At 45.7% G+C, this 20,943-nt stretch overlaps 1 protein-coding gene across 4 annotated transcripts in view; it reads left to right on the top strand.

The window, feature by feature from the left end:
• CSMD2 (CUB and Sushi multiple domains 2) overlaps window positions 1-20,943 on the top strand; it is a 326,291-nt gene that overhangs the window by 238,787 nt on the left and 66,561 nt on the right. For all 4 annotated transcript variants that reach the window (XM_064525206.1, XM_026104637.2, XM_064525207.1 and 1 more), the window contains 8 exons: window positions 5,888-6,082; window positions 7,117-7,233; window positions 9,912-10,025; window positions 10,545-10,640; window positions 12,691-12,894; window positions 13,349-13,473; window positions 17,453-17,549; window positions 18,926-19,030. In XM_064525206.1, coding sequence (XP_064381276.1) covers window positions 5,888-6,082; window positions 7,117-7,233; window positions 9,912-10,025; window positions 10,545-10,640; window positions 12,691-12,894; window positions 13,349-13,473; window positions 17,453-17,549; window positions 18,926-19,030 — 1,053 coding nt within the window. The remainder of the gene's footprint in view (window positions 1-5,887; window positions 6,083-7,116; window positions 7,234-9,911; window positions 10,026-10,544; window positions 10,641-12,690; window positions 12,895-13,348; window positions 13,474-17,452; window positions 17,550-18,925; window positions 19,031-20,943) is intronic.

The raw sequence follows: 20,943 nt of genomic DNA, 5'->3' as shown, positions 1-20,943 counted from the left end.
CAAGCCGGCGCTGCTGGAGCAGCATTAGCTTGTGCTGGAGAGCTGCCGGGCTGCTGCCGGCTCCCCAGGGCTGCTGCCGAGCTCTCTGTGTGATCGGGCAATTCCCTTCTCCCATTTCCAGCTGCAGTCTGTGGTTCCTGCTTTGGGATTCGCCTGGGCAAAGGTGACATGATAGTGTTCTGACCTGAGATGGCAACTCCTGTTTGTTAGGCTGAACAGACGGATTTACCTCTAGTACAGTTAGAAAATAGTAAGAAAAAGACAATTAACGCTTCTTAAGATTCAACAGATTAAAAGTTTTCTGCTCCCCCTAGAATTAATTTTACTGAAAATTCAGGTTTGGGTTTTGCTGCTTTTTCTCATTCTTTTTGGACAGCCAAAAAGCAGTTAACGAATGAAATCTCATTAAATTAGGGTTGTTGTGCGATGCATTTTTCTCCTAAACACTCCTACGGTGTTAATCGTGCCTACATACTTCCCACAAAGCCAAACTGCTGGGAGAAAAGAATGAGGCTCGAAGTTTGCTCATTAATTTCCTCACACTTTAAAAGGAGCCCAGGATTCAAGTCTGAGAAGCTGCGGAAAATAGAACTGTGGGGAATTGAAGAAGAAGAAAGGAAGGCGGGGAGGGAGCATGTGTGCTAGAAAATCAAATATCCAGCTCGGCTCGGCACCAGCGTGGAATCCTAAGCACAGTTCAAAGGCACCGTCTGCTCTCCAGCCTCCCTGCGTCTGGTCACTGCTGCAGCCCCCGTGGGCTTTCGCCCCCAGCTCCCGAAATGCCATACATCACCTGTGTCAGCCGTATACAGAGTGCTGTTAATTACCAGGGGCTTTGGGGTCCTCTTTTGGTAACGGTCGGGGGAAGAAAACAAAGCAGCCATCTGTCAGTCCCTCCTCGAACTCCCGCATCTTCTCTGGGACTGGGAATGTATCGCTAGCCCGAAGCTACAGCGTGTCAGGTGAATTTCGAACAGCCTCAGCTCTTCGTTTGAAATTGTTTCAGGGGGCAATGGCTCTTCAAGAGAAAGTCCTCCTCTGGGGCTAGGAGGAACGGAGAAAACGGTGAGAGCGAGAGAGAGCGAGCAGAAAGCTTTGGGCTTTTATTGTGCCGGTTTTTGCACAGAGCGTGGCAGTGAGAGTGAGGTGGGAATGCAGCAATGCCACGGAAAGGTGTTCTAGGGCAGATCTTCAGCTAGGCAATCTTCCAGTTTGGCTGCAGTCATACACTACGCCGGCAAGATTTCTAATAGCTGAACACATATCTTGGCTTTGCACCTGTGATGCACCATCAGCCATGCAGCAGAATGAAAAATCAAACTAAGCTTGCTAGCAAAGAAATCATAAGTGGATTCTCCCCAAACACACTTAAGTTTACAGAGTTTTGGTGTACTGTCTGCATAAAAGCTTGGATTGTTTCAAAGGGGAAGGTGAAACTGAGAAGCACTCGTTTGGAATTTCAGCTGGAGAGGAATTTATTCTTTGGGATGACCTACCAATATTGAGTAGGTTTTGGTTTCAAGCTAGTTCCTGAAATGAAGAAGTGCTCTCCTCAGGCATCCCATTGCCGAGCTGTTGAAATTATTATAATAATCCCTAACAGAGTGCTTATTTGCAACAGCAGCTTAGTTAATGGTATGTCTGTAAAAGCAGTGTGCTGTGTTCATGGTGGATTCACTTGAGCCTAACGAGCGTTAGCCTAACCAATCAAGAGGATGGTAAGTTCTTGATTACAAAATAGGAAAGACCGTTATGAAACAAAAGCATAAATACAGGGAAAAAATTGCTTGCAGCATACCTAAGATTGATGTCCTGTTCCAGTTGCTTAAGAATATTTAATGAATGTCTCGGCTACAGAAAGCTAAGATTTCTCTCTGGGAGAGATCAGCTGTATTCCCCTAATCAGTTTACACTGCAGCATTTTGCAAACCGCATGTTTTATTGAGATATGTTTCACACATTCATACACCCTGATATTTTTACACAGAGACTGACCACACTTTCTTAGTAATATGAAGGACAGACCTGTCACAGCGCTTTTTCCGGATAATCCCCCCACCTTATCCTTTGTGAGCATTGGGATGTAGTTGTCATGGACACACAAGCGGGTCAAACTCCGTTAGTCCCTCCCTCTCTATGAGCGATGTGTCCTGATGGTTCGGTGCTGAATGTGACCCAGGGCGCGTATTCAGGTTTGGCTGTTCATTCGTAGGGCACGAAGTGGGAGGGAGTTTCCAGGTTGGATGCTCCAAAGCGGGAGGATTTTTACTACTTCCTGTTTCTGTTGCAGGGCAGAAGTGAAGAGGCGTGAAATTGAAAGCAAATGAAGCAAAACTGATTACTTTTCACCCTTCCAAAGGAAGAGGGAAGAAAAAAAAACTTATTTCAAATCCGTTATTATTTTACTAGAATTATTTTGCCCATCTTGAGCATATAAACATATACTCAGCATTTCTTACTGGTTATTTAAGGTGGAAATTCTCCACAGAAACACTATTCTGTATAATCTATGGCAGGACAAGCTGCTTAAGAGTGTCCAGTGTTTTGCCCTTAAAACAGTCAGAAATGGGAGATGAAGCTTGACCCTAAAACAATTTGCATTTGAAAATACAAATCTGTTTCTTGGAAAAGGCAGTCCGTTTTGCTGGGATGAGTCAAAGGAGGCTGTGCTCCTGGCTGGCTGCTGCAGCAACAGCAAAGCTTCCGGGGCTGCCAAAGCTGCACCTGGGCTGGAACATCCTCATGTAATTTGTGCCTTCTTCCATAGATGATGATCGCTGTGGAAAAATTGCCCTTTAGGCAATTCCTCTAAGCATTGCTTTAAGGCTTAGTGCTTAATAAAGGCTTGCCCTTGCCTGCAGACGTGGAGCTCACGATGCAGAGGAAGGACCACCGCTCTCTGATGAAGCTGCTCTTGAACACACAGAGGAAAACCTGACCTCCTGGTCTAGGAGCTCATGCAGGATTTGAGTTTTCCTTGGGAAGGGAGAGGAGAAGCAAAGGACACTTCTTTCTATGGACTAATGAGCCAGTTCTCATGGCATTTTTGTCTTGACTCTTTTCTGAACATTTGGCAGCCTGGGTACATGCTAATTGGGACATCAGGCTAATTCTGAAGTATCCGAGTGAAATAAAACCTTAATTCTAAATGGACAAGCAGTGCTGTACTCACTTTGTAGTCCAATAAATCAAAGCCTTGGGAAGCTGTGGCTTTCCCACATCCCCCTTATGAGTCTTTAGCTGTCACCACACAACCAAATACTTCCTTAGAGTTGAGCTCCTGCCTCCCTTTGTAATCTACTGCTAAGGATCATGGTGGCAGTTCGCCAGTAGAAGAGTGTTTGCCTAGAGGTACGCGTAGGACTAGTGTGTCAGGATGCCTTATCAGCTAAGGTGAGCGGTGTCCCTGAAGGCACGGACCCTCCAGGGAAAAGAGAAACAGTCAAGGATGAGGAAAACGCAACAAAAGCCACAGAGACATCGCTCAGCAGTCAATCGCCACCCCCTTTTCAGCATTCGGCAGAGTGACTTGAGCACTCAACATCATGATTTTTCAAAGCAAGAGCAGAAGCTGAGATCAAGCACATGGCTGAGACATCTGACAGCTGGGTGGGAGGCTGATTGGCAGGTTGAAGCCACATCAACTTTTTACATGAAAGGCAGTGAGACTGCTCAAAATAACAAGAGAGGCATAAAGTGGTCATGAAGAAGCTGTTAGGTATGTTTTTGTATGGAAGTGTCTAAAATGAATATTAGTAATTCAGAGAAATAAAGGCTTTCAGAGTAAAAGAAATATTTTGGGGAAGTGAGCGGTGCGTTTACTCTTGCAAATGGCTTGTACGCGGCAGTGGCCTCTGAGCCATGCAGCTGCGCTGCTCATCCGCAGTGCCCTGCCTGCCTGATGCCCAGAAGCGATTGCTGGGTGCGCAGAGGTACCCGGTTCTCACCAGAGCCCGTGTCCACATCTTGTGCCGCAGCTCTGCAGTTCGCGTCTGATCCTTGACTCAACCCCAGGTGTGGAGTGTGACGTTCACCTCTGTGAGTGTGCTGTGACAACCACTCTGTACAGCAATATTGCATTGACTGGCAGTAATAGTAAAGGCTGCCTGCTTATTTTCCAGTGGTAATTGATGTGTCACAAGTGTGAGGATGAGTGAGGACAGAATATGTTCATCTGAGCTGACTGCAGAGTGAAGGACTTCGATTTCCAGTGCTGCACCTGAAACAAGCTTTCTGGTCCTTCTATCTTTCTCATGATAATCAGGATTTCTCTGTTACGTCTAGATGATATCTCAGATCACACACAGGAAATAATGGAATAAAAATGTTTGTTGAATTCTTCTTAGAGCCCAAATCATCATCATCATCATGTTCTGAGTGTGAAAGCTCTTTTTAAAATGCTGCAAGAATTGTGCTTCTAGACACAGAAGCACGTGTTCCTGCCTTCCCACGAGCAGGTAAATTGGAACATCCTATTTGCTTTTTGGGGAGCAAAGATACTCAGAGGAGAAGTGGCTTGTCCAAAGTCATGCAGCAAGGCGCTGCAAATGTAAAAGAGGAGCTCCAGTTCTTCACCCAGGCCCTCCCCTCTTGGGCTCTGTCTCCTCTGAGAGCAGTGGCATTGACTACTGGTGGTTCGGTGACCACAGCTAGTCCACAGGGAGCTCATGAAGTTGGTTCATGGAGTCATATGGTCATTTTGACTCTAAAATTTTATGATGCAAGTGTATGCCGGTCTGTGAGAAGTGTTGAGAGTTGACCAGTCTGTGGCCCCAAAACTGGGAACTGGTGTTGCAGGAAAAAACAGCAGCCTTATTTGCTGTGGTTCAGGGCAGTTGTTGCTCATGGAAACAGTTTGCTTTTTTTTTGTACTCTCTTTACCTGAATCACTAGCTAGTGGTACAGCTGTTGTATAAAGGAAACCATAGAGCTAATCCTATTTTTCACTGCAAACAAAGAAACAAAAGCAAGATCTGGGACCTTGACTCTTTCTCCTTCTCCACACACCCCCATACTAAAAGCCTGTGATTTAATGCTTAAACACATTATAATTGTTCACAGACCCACTGCTCTCAGAAAAGCCCTCATCTTTAATGAGCAATTTCCAAATGACAAAAGAGCAGGATTAATCAAAGCCTCTAATTATTTCATGGAGGGGAGGAAAAGAAAAAAAAAGGGAAAGAAAAAAGCCTTCAGAAGGAGAAGGAAAGAAATATCCATATCTTGGCAGCCTCATAGTCTTTACTGGAATTTTCATATGTAAATGGGGTTTTTAACTCTGCTGGGCACAGTGAACAGAGAGAAAAATGTCTTCATTTTGTCTAACTGCTTGTAATTATTTTGCAATAATTGCAGCCATGCTGCACATCTGGAGAGTCAACCCTCTAGCACATGGCGCTATGTATTTTTCATGGTGAGAACAGAAAGCTCTTAGGTGCTGGAACGATAGGTGCCAAGGAGATAACGCGAGCAGATGAAGCACATGTAAAATACGTTGCATGTTCAGTCTGTGTTTATGTGCTCATGTCTGCAAAATTTCTGCAGCCTGTCCCCAGTGCAAGAGAGAGAGAGTGTAGTTAAATCAAAGCTTTGCCTGGTTGATTGGATTTTAGGTACCAGTAAATAAGTGCATGAGCTGAAGCTTTCCTTCCTCCGGTATGCTTGTGCTGGAGCTGAGCATCAGAATGGTCTGGAGCAGAGTCTGGCCTGTGTAATTCCCCTGATTCAGCAGCCCGAGAAAATGCTGGAAATTTAAATCTTATAAATGGCACTAGTTTTTCTAATGTGCTCAAGTGGAATCCCAGATAAGAAAAGCCCCAAAACGTACCATCATCCACAACTTTAACTGTATCAGACCGGTAAAGATCTTGGCAATTTTATTTTGCAGAGAATCCCAGGGAGTCGTGCTTCGATCCCGGCTCTATTAAGAACGGTACGCGAGTGGGGACGGATCTGAAGCTGGGATCGACGATCACCTACTACTGTGACGGAGGGTACGACATTGAGGGGGCCTCCACCCTGACGTGCGTGATGGGAGGCGATGGGAAGCCCACCTGGAACAAACCTCGACCTACCTGCACAGGTGAGGCCCTGGGGAAAAGGGGCGTAACGAGTGCTCTGCCTGTCGCCAGAGCCTTCAGCAGTCTGTCTGTACGCAAAGCTGGGTGTTGCTGTCGTACAGAGCGGCTTGTGAGGGGGCAGAGATGTTTCTTTTCAGTGTTTCATAATTCCCCCCCCTTTTTTTTTAACACCCTAATGTCAGGAAGAGTTCAGCTCTCTGTATATTATTTCATAGCTTGACTTATATGAGGGTTTCTTCAACCTTTTTTTGAGAGACAGAAAAGTGGACTAAATGGATTATCTGTTGTATCTCACATGACGAAACCCATGTCCCTAGCACCAGACGAGATTCAGGGAGCTTCTTAAATATTTGCTCAACCTGATCGCTATTAATCAAAGCCCTTAAGCATTTGCTTTCCTGAGCAGGGTCAGAGTTTATTGAGAAAATAGTATTTTTTTTCTTAGAGGATCTATTGGGGGGGGGGGGGGGAGGGGTCTCATTTAATGAAAAAGGATTTTTAAATAATGGGTTTACAGTGAGACCTTCTTAATATGAAAAGTGAGACGAGATAGCTGTCAGTCTGTGGCATGACTGGAAGAATTGCGGACTCATTGCTGACTTGGAAACACGCTGCCGGGGAGGAGAGCGTTCCCGCCGGGAGCCCGGCTCGTGCCGCTGAGAAACGGCGGAAGGAGTCGGAGCCCGTCGGCCACGTCCTGCGCCGGGGGCTCGGGCGGAGGGCAGCGCACGTCGCGCGCCAGGCTGCAATACCGTACGGGGCATCCCATCGCCTTGCCACGGTCTCTATAATTAGCTGTGAAGCAGGCATGAACTCGGGGTAGTATAAGCCTCGTTTTTCTTCATAAGAACTTGAAGTGAGAGCAGCAATGCCTGAAGCACAGAATCGATCACAGATGGGAGCAGCTGACACAGCCGCTCAGCTGCGAGCGCGTGGGCTGGGCTGGGTTTCAAGGCAGTGAGAGAAGAGGCTAATGGTTCGAGGCAGGCGTCGGTAGCGGCTCACGCAGCGCTCCCCTCTTGGCTTTCTCTTCCAGCACCCTGCGGCGGTCAGTACACGGGCTCGGATGGCGTAGTTCTCTCTCCAAATTATCCCCAGAATTACACCAGCGGACAAGTCTGCTTGTACTTCATTGTTGTGCCGAAGGACTACGGTATGTTTGTCGGACAGATCCTCAGGCACCTGCAAAGCGGTCCTCCTGTCTGTCCAACTTTTTTTTTTAATTTTTTTAACAAAGCAATAGTTTAAGTATATATAAACAGAGATAAGGGAGACTGGTAAATATTGTCAATAAATGGTACTGTTATGTGCTGCTTATGTTTTGTTGCAGTCAATAAGGATGATGGGAATTGTCTGAATTTTGAAATCTATGAAAAACGAGGAAAAAACACAAACCTAGCAAAAACCACAGTCTTGTGATTCCCCTTCCAGTTCCTCCACTGTGTCCGGTAGTGCAGAGTTGAAAAATCAGCAAAAAGTAATTTAGGATGATTAATACTAGCAGCAGACTCAGAAGACCTCTGAGAGTACAAAGTGTATTCACCATAAACACGTGCTAACTCTGGTGCTAAATAATCTGTCTGCATAGAGAAGCACATACACATTTATTTTTCTGGATATGCAGCTATAGTACTTAGGAATAATTTTTTTTTCATTTTTAAATTACATTTAAGTTAAATTTCAAAATTAAACAGCAGACCTTATTTTTTGAATAATTGAAGATGTAATTGGAAGATGCTGTTGATCTTGTCTGATGGTTAAGATTGACCACTGTGAATTATCCCTTGCCTAGTGTTATATAATCCTCATGATCACGGTCAGTTAACAAAAAGTTGTCCAAACTGAAATGTTTTTTTCCGGGCTTTCTAAGATGCTTTCTGAAGAAGGGCAGTCTCTTGTATTCTTTCTTACGTCTTGTCTGAGTAAAATTTCTTTGTAGAGGCTATTCTTCCTGTATGTTTACCATGACGTGTGCATGCTATGTTGCAAAATGAATACAGTACAATTACAGATCAAAGCAAACCTCCTTTTGAGAAAGGAAAGAGATTCCTGCTGGTAGCTGTGATTGCGACAGCACCAAATCTGTGATTCAGTAGCATGCTTGAAGGAGTAGACGTGGAACTATTGCTTCTTTGAGTGCTCTGCTGAATTGAGGCCTAAATGTGCATCAAAGCCATGTACACTTAAGCAGACCATCGTTCTTGTTGTAGACTCTGATGCTGCTTAATTTTGGTCGGAGTTTGGATGCAAGAATGATAGGCATTCTGGAAACCCTTGAGACAGCTTCTGGGTGGATATTCATGTTGGTTAACATATTTTCTCGTTTAAAGGGAGTTTAAAGATCCTTAAGAGCATTTAAGAGCACTGACAGCTGTAGCGGGTGAAGGTCTCTAAATTCTGCTATTTGATGCTGCTTCTCAGTGCGTTATATTGATCTAACTCTAGTCAGTCCCTATGGCGCTCTCAGTTGTTTCTGATTTCCTCTGCTAAGATAGCAGTGTGTGAAATAAGGATGTTCTGTTTTGCACCAGGCTTGAGTTACCAGCTCCTCTCACTCGATGTGCCCCTCTGCCTGCACGGAGCCAGGTTGGATCCGAGTTCCTGGATCTAACTGGTGAAACGCTGCACCAGCTCTGATTGTACCTTTACACTTCTTAGCCTGTTTTACTGTAGCTAATCCTCATAGTTGTCTAAAGAAACACAATATCTACTGGGCTAGACAGTGAGTCTTGATCTGCAAGTCTGACTTCTGCCCACATTGGGATGACAGCTAAATTAGTTTCTCTTCTCCACCCGCTACCTTTCGATAGCTTCAGTAAAAACAACCAGGAAAACCATTAGTAGCAAATGTTGTGTGTTTCCCATCTCCTTCAGTTTTTCCTGATTCTGAGGACAGCAGGCGTCAGGGTATGCCATAGTCACTTTTTCATTGTTCCCAGCATCAAAGCTGTGTTGGAAACCTGAATGCACAGGAAACAAATGTCGTAGCTTGGTGGATGATGAATTTCACAGCAAGGGACCTCTCAGCTTGTGAATCTGTAACTGGGCACTTAGAACTTGAAAATGCAAAGCTAGGAGGGGAGACATTGGGAAAAAATAGCTCCTATGCGCAGGTTTGGAGGAAAAAACTGTTGTATTCTGAAAAATATAGATAAATAACTAAAGTCTCCTTGTTCTAGCTCAATAAATGCTCCAATCTTCTTGTTATTATTTTCTCCCTTTTATAAGCTCTGCCTGCTCCTAGGTGCATTTACAATGCATTCAGTAAGACCCACAGCACTGAATGGCTCCCTCGTTAGCAATCTCCATAGACAGGCTCAGGATTGACTGTTAATAAAAACTTGAGTGTCCTCTCTCCCTGGCAATGGTTCTCCTTGACCAGAGAGACTTGATGAAGAAATTAAGCTCTTCAGAACAAGGACTGTTATTTTGTTCAGGTTTTGTACAATACCTAACCCAATAGGGGCCTCATTCATGACAGAGGCTCAATACAAATAATAAATAATAATTATCAGTTGGTGAAATTACATACCTTGTGTTATGTAGGCGGGCAAACAGGATGATTCATAAAACAATCCCTTTTGGCCTATGAATCAGTGTTAAAGCATACTGGCAAGGAAACACTGGGGAGGCTGCTTGCTGCCTCTGTTATGCCTAGTTTGTGGATAAATAAAGGGCTTCCATCTTCCAGGGCTGTCAGTCAGGCCTTTTTCATCCTTTCCGAGCTCTGAAATAAAAGCGGCTGAACTGTCTGAGCCCCGCGGCCGGGCTCTGCGGGGCCGCGGCACGGGCCGTCCCGCTGCCCCCTGACAGCACTCCCTCCCTTCGCAGTGGTCTTCGGGCAGTTCGCCTTCTTCCAGACCGCGCTGAACGACGTCATTGAAGTTCACGATGGCCCCAACCAGCACTCGCGGCTCCTCAGCTCGCTCTCGGGCTCGCATACAGGTAGGGACGTGTCCTTGTTGCTTTTGGAAAGAGGGAGACTTTAAAGGTCCAAGGGTTCTCTTGGGTGCTCAACGTAACCTTTGCACCCACTTCCCTCCGAATTACCTGAGTCACCTATCTTGCTGTTAGTCACCTTTGAAAGTTGTGGCTATAGACTTTTCTATTATTATTCTGTTTGGAAATTTGAAGCCAGCTCTTTCACTACATCTTTTCTTATCTGAAAGAAAGACTGGTGACAGCACTGAGCTGCCCAGAGCCACGTACTCCCAGAAATAAGGTTGCCACCAGTCCCTCAGCACCTCTTTCCAGTGAGATGTCCTTACAGGATCATTTCTTATGCTTTTTTTCTAAGGTGAAATTAAGACTGCTCAGGGCTTTAAGCTAAAATGTGCAGTCTGCCATTTAACACCTTGCTCTGTGCAAGCCAGTACTCTGTGCAAGCCCTAGAAAGGCCTCAGGAGGCCATTTCTCTAGCTAATGCTGTTATTTGTCTCTTCTTTTTTCACTCTCCTCATCCAGGTGAATCGTTACCATTAGCTACCACCAACCAGATCCTTATCAAATTTAGTTCCAAGGGTCAATCTACAGCCAAAGGTTTTCATTTTGTCTACCAAGGTAAGTGCAGTTGTGTTCTGGAGATATCCTCAGATTGGTTGTGGGATAACTGGTTTAAAATACAGTGATGTCCTGAAGTGTCCTGAAAACCATCAGCTGTTTTTGGCATAGGTGGGTCATTGCACACCTTGTGTCTAAACAGGAAATATCAAAGGAGATTATTTTGGTAGCTGTGGACTTGCAGGTCTCTCTAGTTCCTTTAGGTACTTGATGTTCGGACCTGCCATGCTCCCTCAGCCTCAACCCTCACACATCCCCAAATTAGTATCAGAAGTAGCTCATGGAATCATGTCCTAAGTATGCTGTGAGCTTTTGAAATTTATACCCAAGCATTTTTCCTGGTGGCATTTTAGCACATTTCTCAGCGTAAGCAGCTGAGTGCTTGTCTAGCAGCTTCGTACAAACCTTCCTCGCTGTGTGTCGTAGGCTCTGCTCTCCTGCTGTCAAACTTTTGCCCCTTGATACTTTCAGTAACAGCTTGCATTGCGTTGGGTAGATCCCACTCGGAGATTTCAGAGTGGTAAAATAGAAAGTGATACACAGAATAGTGGGAAAACAGAAGGGCTTTCTCACCCACATGGTTCGTATAGTTATCTGTGGTTTAGCCAAGCTTTTACGTATACGTTATTTAGAAAGTGGGGACAGGAAGGGGAGGTGACCTGTATCTTTCTCAGGGAAAAGTGGGACATGGTTTGGGTTTTATAGTACTCAGAGATCTATTCTCTTGAATTTTTGCCTAATTATTGCAAAACAACTGTAGTTCTGGTAGTAACAGTTAAAGACTTCACCGAATCAAAGGTTTTGATGAAATTAATAAAGATTACCTCCTCCCTCCCACGTGTTAATTACAGCCGTGGGCTGCACGCACCTCAGCGATTACTGCATGGAGAGCAGTAGTAAAAAGAAAAAAGGACTCACTGCTGTTTTTGACCTGCCTGGCCAGGATCTGATGGCATTTACTCTCATTTTTTACACAAAGAAGGATGAGTTTTCTCTCTCTCAAAGCCTCTCCTATCCAGGAGATGCACCTGTTAACACGGAGAACTTGCATTTTAAAGCACTGCACGGGAGTGGGTCAGGAGGAGCAATCTCTGTTTTAGCAGTAGGCACAGCAAGGCGAGGTGCTGTTTGGGTTAATGGGGATGGAACCAGTGATAATAAGTGGTGGGTTCAGAAAGCTCCAGGATCTCTAATTGAATTAACCTTAAAACAGTGTTGACTCAGCAGCATTCAATACCCCTGTAGAGCTGCCAGATAAATCAAAGCCACAGAAAAGAGCCTTTCGTGCACATGAAACCCGTCTCCTCCCTTTCCTAAGCACCTGCCAAGTAACGGGCTTTTGCAGAATGCCTGGAAGAGCACTGAACATGCTGTTTTGGTTCTCTACTTTGGGGACAATATTTTCATTGGCTATAGCATGTTTCACAGAAAATCGATCATAAGCTCACTGTCAAGATGCTTCACTGATTGATGCAATGCAAAGAAAGTCATCTGGCGCCCATCTTTAAGTACGTGCTGGAGCTCAGGTTTTTATGCCTGTACAGAAAGGCATTTCGTGGAAACTGTCTACCAGGCAAATCACTTCAAACACTGTCTTTATCCCCCTTCTTGTTTGGTATAGAAGAGCTTGGGGTGCTTGATATCACAGATTTAGGATTGTTTGGATTCAGCCGCTCTTCGGGGTTTAGGTGTAGCCCACATCACTAATCAAATTCTTGTGGTGTTTTTATGGTTCTTTAACAAGAGAGAAGCAACTTCAGTTCAGTGCTGGAGTCTTGCATGGAGGCAGAGCCTGCCTGTGCTCGTCCCGGCCGCAGGCTTCGCTGCGCCCTAGCACGGTTTGTGCTGTGCAAATGCAGAACCAAAAGATGAGCCTGCCCTCGCAGAGCTTATGGCCTGTTTGCATAAGGACAGCGCTTCCCTCCTTTATTGATTAGTGCTTCTGGTCTGGGCATTCGATACTTCCCAATGTTTGCTCTAAATATTTTTTTCTTTTTTTTGCTTTGCCTCTGCACGCTCTCCTGCTGTTTTCCGCTGTCTGCGATCCAAGCGGTTCCTCGGACCAGCGCCACGCAGTGCAGCTCGGTGCCGGAGCCGCGCTACGGCCGGCGGCTGGGCAGCGACTTCTCGGTGGGCGCCGTGGTGCGGTTCGAGTGCAGCGCGGGCTACGCGCTGCAGGGCTCGCGCAGCATCGAGTGCCTCACCATGCCGGGAGCCCTGGCGCAGTGGAACGTCTCGGTCCCCACCTGCGTCGGTAGGTATATTTTGTTTGGGGGGAAGAAAACACAAAACAAGTTAGCGGTTTGTCCTAGAAAAGCAAATGGGATTCTTTGGGATGGTTTAAAAATACTGTTTCTTACCTCTTGCATGTAAAAGCCTGCCTGTGAACAAGGCCGGTGAGCCCCAAAAGTCAGGGAAGTGACCTTTTCATCCAAAACTCGGTTCTAGGATCTGGGACAGCATCTGGGATAAATTAGGTCTGTCTGAAGCTGCTTTAACTTCCTTTAGAGGACAGCTGTTCCCAAGGAACTTGTGATAGAAGTTACATGAAAGAGTAACTGAAAAAGGTGTTATTCGTAAAAATTATTTCCTTAAATCACGAGCCAGTTCTGTTTGCTTTCTCGGTCCACAGGCAGATGTTTTAAAGCGTATGACTTGTTATAAGGCCAAATCCTTCCATATTCAAGGCAGTGCTTTGCTAATTTCAGTGCCCTGTGGTGGAAATTTGACTGAACGCAAAGGTACCATCCTCTCCCCTGGCTTCCCCGAGCCTTACCTGAATAGTCTCAACTGCGTGTGGAAGATAACGGTCCCCGAAGGAGCCGGCATACAGGTACGGTACTGGCAGCTGTCGCTGCAGCACGATGCGGAGAGGAGGAACACGCAGTCTCTAGCGCGCTTACAGCAGCCACGTCTTACGGATTTGTGGCCCCTCACAGGAAAGAGATGAGTTGAATGTGTAATTCTTCTCTAGAATCAGATACTCATTTACCCTACAGCTGCCAAAAACGGGTAATATTTCGATGGGTTTTGACTTCCTGGAGATACTCTTTGTGGAAAACCAACTGGAGCCATGTGGCTATTCTGGTGTAACAAAATTATTGTGATATTTTGGGCATATGTCTTTATACTGCTTAATTATTCAATGTTGAAAGCCACATAAGCTGTATCAGGGAAGAGTTGCTGGCTCAGAGAGCCTGCGTAGATTTGTTACGCCAGCATAGTTGCAGCAGTGCGATTATACAATTACGGCTTTGCTGTTCAGTGTCTCCAGGTAAATGAGCGCTCTCTTCAGATTTTTGTGGTCCTTATCGTTCCTCTGCAGAAATAGTCCTGCTGGCTAGAGGATGTTGAGAATTTAGCCCAACATCAGAGACCAAACCTTAAATAAAGTTCCCATTCAACACCTGTGTGCATCACTTGCAGAAAGGCATTTCACTGCACGTTACACTGACATCCATTGACGCAGAGGAGATGGATTCTTTAATGGGCTCATTCATTCCACGGGTCTCGTTATCAGCAGGTTTCTTTCTTCTTTACACCACTTTGTCTGCAAGGGTTTTGTTCGTTAAGTGCTTTTATTTCTGTATTGTGCATTTGGCTGATAGACTCGTAGGTGGGTTGCTCCCTCTCTGCAGCTCTTGGCGTGCAGCAGCCGCGTTTCTCGCGACAGTTTTACTGAAACGCGTGGTCTGCGCTGTTGGGTTACGGCGCTGCCGCTCCGGGGGCGGGTTCTTACCTGGTGACACCAGCATAGTTCAGATTTGAAACCCAAACCCGTGTCTGCAGTGGCAGAGCTGGCGAGATCGGCCGGGGCCTGGCAGGTGGCTGGTGGCTTCGGCGACGCCGGGCAGCCCGGCGCGAGGCCTGCGGTAGGGCTTTGTGCCCTCTGCCGGGCTTCCGCGGCATCCCGTCCTGCGAATTCCTCTCTCCTCCTCGGTGTTTTTCAGGCCATTTAACACAGTGTTTTCAAAAGCTTCGGAGCTCATTGTTGATTGCTTCCTGTTTGTCTGAAATTTTAGCCGTTCTCAAGCCCCCACGTGGCAGGAGGCTCTGTTCAGCTCAACAGAACATTTAAACAGTTGAGGCATTTGCAAGTTGCTCGGGACTCCTGGGATCAGGAGGTGATAATTCGCTTAATTTTTAAACTGAAGTAAGTAGATGTCTGTATTGTGCACTGTTGTGCTCTGAATGCAAAGCCTCGCAGCCCGAGTGGCTGGTTTTGCTAAGGTTAGAAGAAAGTAACACAGCAGACTGTTAAAAGCCTGTCTTTATTCGTAAGTGCTTGTCTCTCACCTCTTTGCTGGTGCGAATGCATCTCTCACATGGAAAAGTCAAAAACATAATGCCAAAGAAGTGCTCATAGGTTTTTTGAGTTTTTTTCCTCCCCTCCTGCTACATATGACCTCTTGCAATGCAAATGGATATTTTGGGGTCAAACAGAGCATGCAAGCAAGCAAAAAAAGCGTATGCCAGGGCTGAGCTTTAAGTCCGGTGCCCGGTTCCGGGCGCTCCCCGGGGCAACAGGGCTGCACTGGGCCTCGGGGACGTCGGCGTGGGGCGCAGGGGAGGTGGTGCAGGACCGGGCCCTGCCCCTAACCCGGCGCCTGCTGTTTCCCCCCTCACTCCCTTTTGTGTGCAAAATGTTCCGAGTTATTAGATACTAATTTAAGCATCGGTTTACCCTCATTTTGTACAACAATTAAAGGTTAAACAACTGTAAATCAGAGGAGGAGGTGAAATTAAGGCTTTCTTAGTAGCAGCAAGTCAGTAGCAGGATTTTTATGTAATCAATGTACCAGCTAGCACTTCTGCCATGAATTATTCATTGCTGTAGCAAACCTTCCTGAGTGAATTAATTTATATACATGGCAGTAAATAGATGCAGATCCCTTGTGAATCCACATGTCAGACTAGAATTAGAACCTTAAAAATGTTTATTCCGTTAAGTTGGAGGGGGAGGGAATAAATAATTTAAAAAATGTAAAAGCAAACAAAATCCTCATTCTCGAGCCATGTTCTCTTTCAATAATGTAAATCACAATAGGGGTGTAATTATGCAGGCTGAAAGGTATCGACTTGGTCAGTGCAGTCAGTAATGGCTCTGCAGGGGTTGTTACAATTTCTGCTAGATGAACTCTGCTTATTTTTTGGAAAAAAAAACTTTGCAGGAACTTCATAGCCTGCTTTATTATTCAGAATAAATCAAGGAGGAAAAAGGTTAAAATGCCAGAAATAATGGTTTGTGATTTATTTTTTATGTGTGTGTGTTTTATTTTATGTTTGGCAGGGCAAAAGCAGGATAGATATTTGGAATGGATGTGTAAACACAGAATAAGAACAGGAAAAAAAGGATGGGTTTTTTTTCAAAGAATTTCCGGAGAGAAGGGAAGACTGTGTGTATGTGGGTGCATGCAATCAAGATTTGCAGTGCGTTGAAGTCTCTTCAAGTGTTCAGTCCAGCAAATGCGTTCTGCTGAGCTCTGCGCTTAGGGGGGAGTAATTCTGTTGAATTCAACAGGACTACTTCAGATCAGAAGCGTTAGGCTTGGTAGGAAATCTTTGTCCAAAGAAACCTCAAAGAACTGAGGCACTCCAGTAAGCAGATGCAGGAAGGCTGGAAGTGAATGGAAATCAACCTACCAGAATTACCAGTTGCAACTTTTTTCCTCAAACCCACCTGTAATGGTGCCAAACAACTGGGGAAGGGAGCAGCTACTGGAGCATCTCAGGAGATTAAGCCTTTTGTTTAGGGCCAACATCTACAAGTCATTTAGGCTCCTGACTTGCCTCCTCCCCCCTCCCTCCTTTTTTTTTTTTTTTTTTTTTTTAAGGATCTTGGCTTAGAAATTTAATTTGAGTACCCAGTGTTTGAAAATTTTATCTAAGGCTTATAGATTAAAGCTAGGGTTTTTTCCAAATACTGTAGTTTTCTCTCAAGTTTGCTGTCCAGCTCCCTTAGGCTGTTCACCAAACTTGATCTACAGAGCAGCTTATTTTTCTTAAGGGGATATTGAATGCTTTGAACTCCCAGTACTTAGAAGTGAAGGCAGAATCCATTTTAATGGTAATCACAGGAAACAAATCTACTCTGCAGTTACATATGGTATCTTTGCTCAAGTATAAGAGCCGCTTCTCAGTGTGAATGCAGATTTATCGGATCTTATGATAGTACTCATTTCAGAATTGCCTGTAAGTTCCCACTGCTGGAGTCAAGTGACTTCCATAAGCCTCTAAAGCTTATAGGGCATGGCAGAGAAAGGGGGAAAATGTGAAAATGCAGCTTGAGTGATTTGATTAGAAGCTGAGAAGCAAGGCAGTTATAAAGAGCTTCATTGGTTCAGAAATCTAGAACATTATTTTTAGAAATCTTGTGGTTTAGTGGGGCTTTCTTTGTTTTATACTTTATCTCAGGTTGGGCATATGAAATTATTGCAAGTCTTCAGGGATTTCCCAAAACAGGAAAAAAAGACCAGATTCTCTGTTGCTGTAAATTAACTATGCAATTACAAGATCTCTGCCTGTGTGTGGTAGCAGAAGCCATGACTCCACATACAGAAGTTTGAAGTATGGAGTTCGCTTAAAAATAGCTGTAAAACCCGAACACTGATAGTCAGAGCCAATAGGTCTCCAATTTTTGCCAGTGCATCAGCACTGATATAGTAGCAGTCCTGAGTGTGTTAAAGCCAGAGAAGAAGTTACTGTCTTTATTAATGGCCCTGTTATTGGTATTATTTTGGTTTACTAGCATGATTTCGGGAGCTGCACCATTACCTTTTTCTTTTTTTCCTCCTCTTCTGTTATCACTTCAGATTCAGGTGATCAGCTTCGTTACTGAGCAGAACTGGGATTCCCTGGAGGTGTTTGATGGAGGAGATAACACCGCCACCATGCTGGGAAGTTTCTCTGGTAGGTGTTCAGTCTCCCGTTCCCCGGAGCCCATCCGTGCATGCTGGATCCCTGTTAACATCAACTGCACTTCAGCACATACATAAGGCTAAGCACGTGCTTAAGTGCTTCACAAGCTAGGAATATATTTAAGTATGTGCTTAAAGGGAATCATGTGTTTTGCTGAATTGGGAATTTGACTGCAGTCTGCCCGCAGAAAATGTGAGTAGAGAGCCTTAAGCACAGAACCAGCTGCTTAGGTTTGGGGTTTTTTTGGACAGGATACTGCAGTTACAAAACTAGCTGCTTAAAGGCAAGAAAGGAATGTGGTACCAGAGACTAGAGTGGCTATTTGCCTCCTTTCTTGGATGAGACTTGCCCTGTGATTTGATGACCTTGGGGAGGTCTTTTAGTCTTCCTAATGCTTCCAGTGGAAATTGTCATCATCTTTAAGCTCTTGCAGCAGCAGTGAGGTAAATGCTAGTGCATGTAGCTCTCAGAAAGTTTTACCTCTGTCACTCAAACTTGCTCTAAGCTCCTCTTTAGTATTTTCACCTTTACTAGTAAATAGATGGAAAATGTTGTAGCACAGATGAGCCTTTTCTCTTTCACTTTCTCCATCTCCCTAGTGGTGCAGTGCTCTGGCATTCTCCCTGAGCTGCTCTGGCACCGGAACACTCCCACAGCCTGCAAGTCACAGTTCCCGCAGCTCTGCTGGGTTAGGGTTAGCTCAGACGAGGGCACTGGCGGATGGACCTAGCCTGGCTGGTTTTCACCAAAGCGGATGAAAGGCTGTGATCTTTTCTCCTGCTCAGCTGTGGGGTCTGTAGCATCTAGCAGAGCAGGGAGTAGCAAGCAGCCCAAGAGCATTGTAAAGCTTCCAAATAGCACAGCTACTTGCAACCAGATGGCCCTGATTCTTGGTTATTTAATGAGCAGGTGTGTTCAAAGTGCTTGGAGGTATTGGTAAGCAGAAAGGTCATGTGTAAAGACTGGCAGACTCTGCTTCCAGAGCTGCATTTCAGATAGACCTGCCTCAACCTGCTGCTGCAAGAGCTTCCAGGGAACAAGGCAGAACGAAGCCTGACCTCTCGAGGGACTCAAGCTCTACCCACGCTATTTCTCATCACCAGTTTCCCTTCCCAGTGCTTCAGCCTGACTGGGTCTGTAAGTGTTAAGACTTCACATGATGAAATTCATCATCAGACTTCGAAAAGGCCATTGCAGAGAGGCCTTGGATGTTTCTCTATTGGCCTCATTAGAATGTGATCAAAACCAACAGAGCTTGTTAAGTTAAAGGACGTTCTGCTCTCAGCCTCTTCTGCAGCAAGTCTCTGAAGACAGAGGAGGAAAAAAGAATCCTCTTCAGTATCTTTGTGCACCTCTTGTTTTCCCAGGAACTACAGTGCCTGCGTTGCTGAACAGCACTTCAAACCAGCTCTATCTGCATTTCTATTCGGATATCAGCGTCTCTGCTGCAGGCTTTCACCTGGAATACAAAAGTAAGAGCAGTCCAGCCTTGATCTCTGTTCCTCTGGGTGATGGGGAAATGGTTACAGAGCCATTGCCTTGTGGAAGTGGAAGCTGTGCGGGGTGGACCCGGATCTGTGAGGGGGCAATAAGTGTTAAGGCCCATGCATACAGTTCCCTGTTCTGCAGAGAGGGAGTGAGCCTAAATGGAGAATGGCTATAGCAAAGGAGATGTGGGATCATGGTGTGACCCTCATCTTGCTGCTGATGCACTTCATGGTACCTGTTTGGTTTTGCTGTTGTGATGCAGCAAGAACTGTGGAGGCTGAACTGTTAAAAATTCACGGAGGGTTGGCCTGTTCAACACAGTGCTGTAAGCTCAGCTCAGGAAGTGATTAGAATGATCCTTGCCAGTGGTTGGGGTCTGCCTGTTCTTTGCACTCTTTCCTAGACATTCAGTATTGTTCATTGCTGGAGAGGGCATAAAGGGCTATACAGACCTTTCTAGGATCATAAGATAATTCAGGTTGAAAGGGACCTCATGAGGTCATCTAGTCCGACCTCCTGCTCAAAGCAGGGTCATCTGTCAAATAAAATTAGACTATCAGGGCTTTATCCTGTCCACTCTTGAAAAAACTCCGGCGGTGGAGATAGCACAAACACTCTGGGCAACCTCTCCTCATAGATTAAGTGCTCCAACCCCCTGACCATCCTGGTGGCCCTCTGCTGAACTTGCCCTGCATTATCAAGGGGGCCCAAACTAGACACAGTATTCTGGGTGCTTTCTAAGGAGTGCTGAGCAGAGAGGGACAATCGCCTCCCTCCAGCTACTGCCTGGGCTCCCTTTCATGCAGCCCAGGACGCCGTTAGCTGCCTTTGCTGCCGGGGCACACTGCTGGCTCCTGTTCAGCTTGTGTGCTGGCATAGCATCTCTCTCTGCTTTGTGCTTAGAGGCACAGTGTCCGGATGGCGGACAGCATCATTTCCCATGTGTGTGTGATTGATACGAGTACGTGGCTGTCCTCCAGATATGACTGTCATTCAGCACTGCAGCAGTTATTGCTGGGGACATTGCTTTTTAATGACACCTGTTGCTATTTGGAATGAAACAGAAGAAACGAGCCTAGGCTTTTGACAGAACCCATCTTATCCCATCTACATTGGCCTGACACACTTCACAAAGCAACGTGGTGCACGTTGGCAGAGCAGTGATGGTGCAGGTAGACGTAACAGGCATGGAAGACACTTGGCATTGTCTTCTGCAGCCTCCAGTTGAGGGAGACGTATTGGCATGAGCTACACAGGAAGCTTTGAGATGGTGTTCCAAAACAAGCACTGCCTAACACGTGGGCGCCCGCTTTTTTCTCCCCCTCTGTTGTGTTGGAAAGTTTAGTGGGTTCATCAGTTAGATTATGCTGACATCCTAACGGAATGGCAGTGCTTTGCTTCCAGCAGATCTATTGCAAGGATGAGTCCGGTTCTTGGATATCCAGACCTGAGATCATCACTGCTATGAGAAGAAAATACTGAAAAACAAAAAGAAAGACCTCAGAGGCAAGAGAACAAACCTGACTGAAACTGGAAGAGGTGCACAGACAGGGCTGTAAGGTTCGGAATAGGATGCCCAAGGTTCATTCCCACTCATGCTCGTATTTGACTCCTATTTGAGCAGATGTTGCCTGTTCAGGAAAGGTATGCTGTAGCCCAGCTGCAGCAGGTCACGGTGGTGGTGGCTGTTACCTCTCAGATGGCACAGCACTGAGGGTCTGAATTATTCTGCCTACCTACAGCAGCAGTGGCATAGAGAGCATACAAGCAAGAAGGTGCAGAGTGGCAGCTCTCAGCTTATTCAGTGCATCTAAATTGAATGTTTAGCTAGCAGCAGCCAGGAAAGCAAGCAGCCTTGTGCATTTGCAGTGTGTTACGGATAGGGGTGCAACAGGGC

Source organism: Dromaius novaehollandiae, chromosome 23 (assembly GCF_036370855.1).
Source record: "Dromaius novaehollandiae isolate bDroNov1 chromosome 23, bDroNov1.hap1, whole genome shotgun sequence".
Lineage (NCBI taxonomy): Eukaryota > Metazoa > Chordata > Aves > Casuariiformes > Dromaiidae > Dromaius > Dromaius novaehollandiae.
This window is presented reverse-complemented; position numbering and strand designations above follow the sequence as displayed.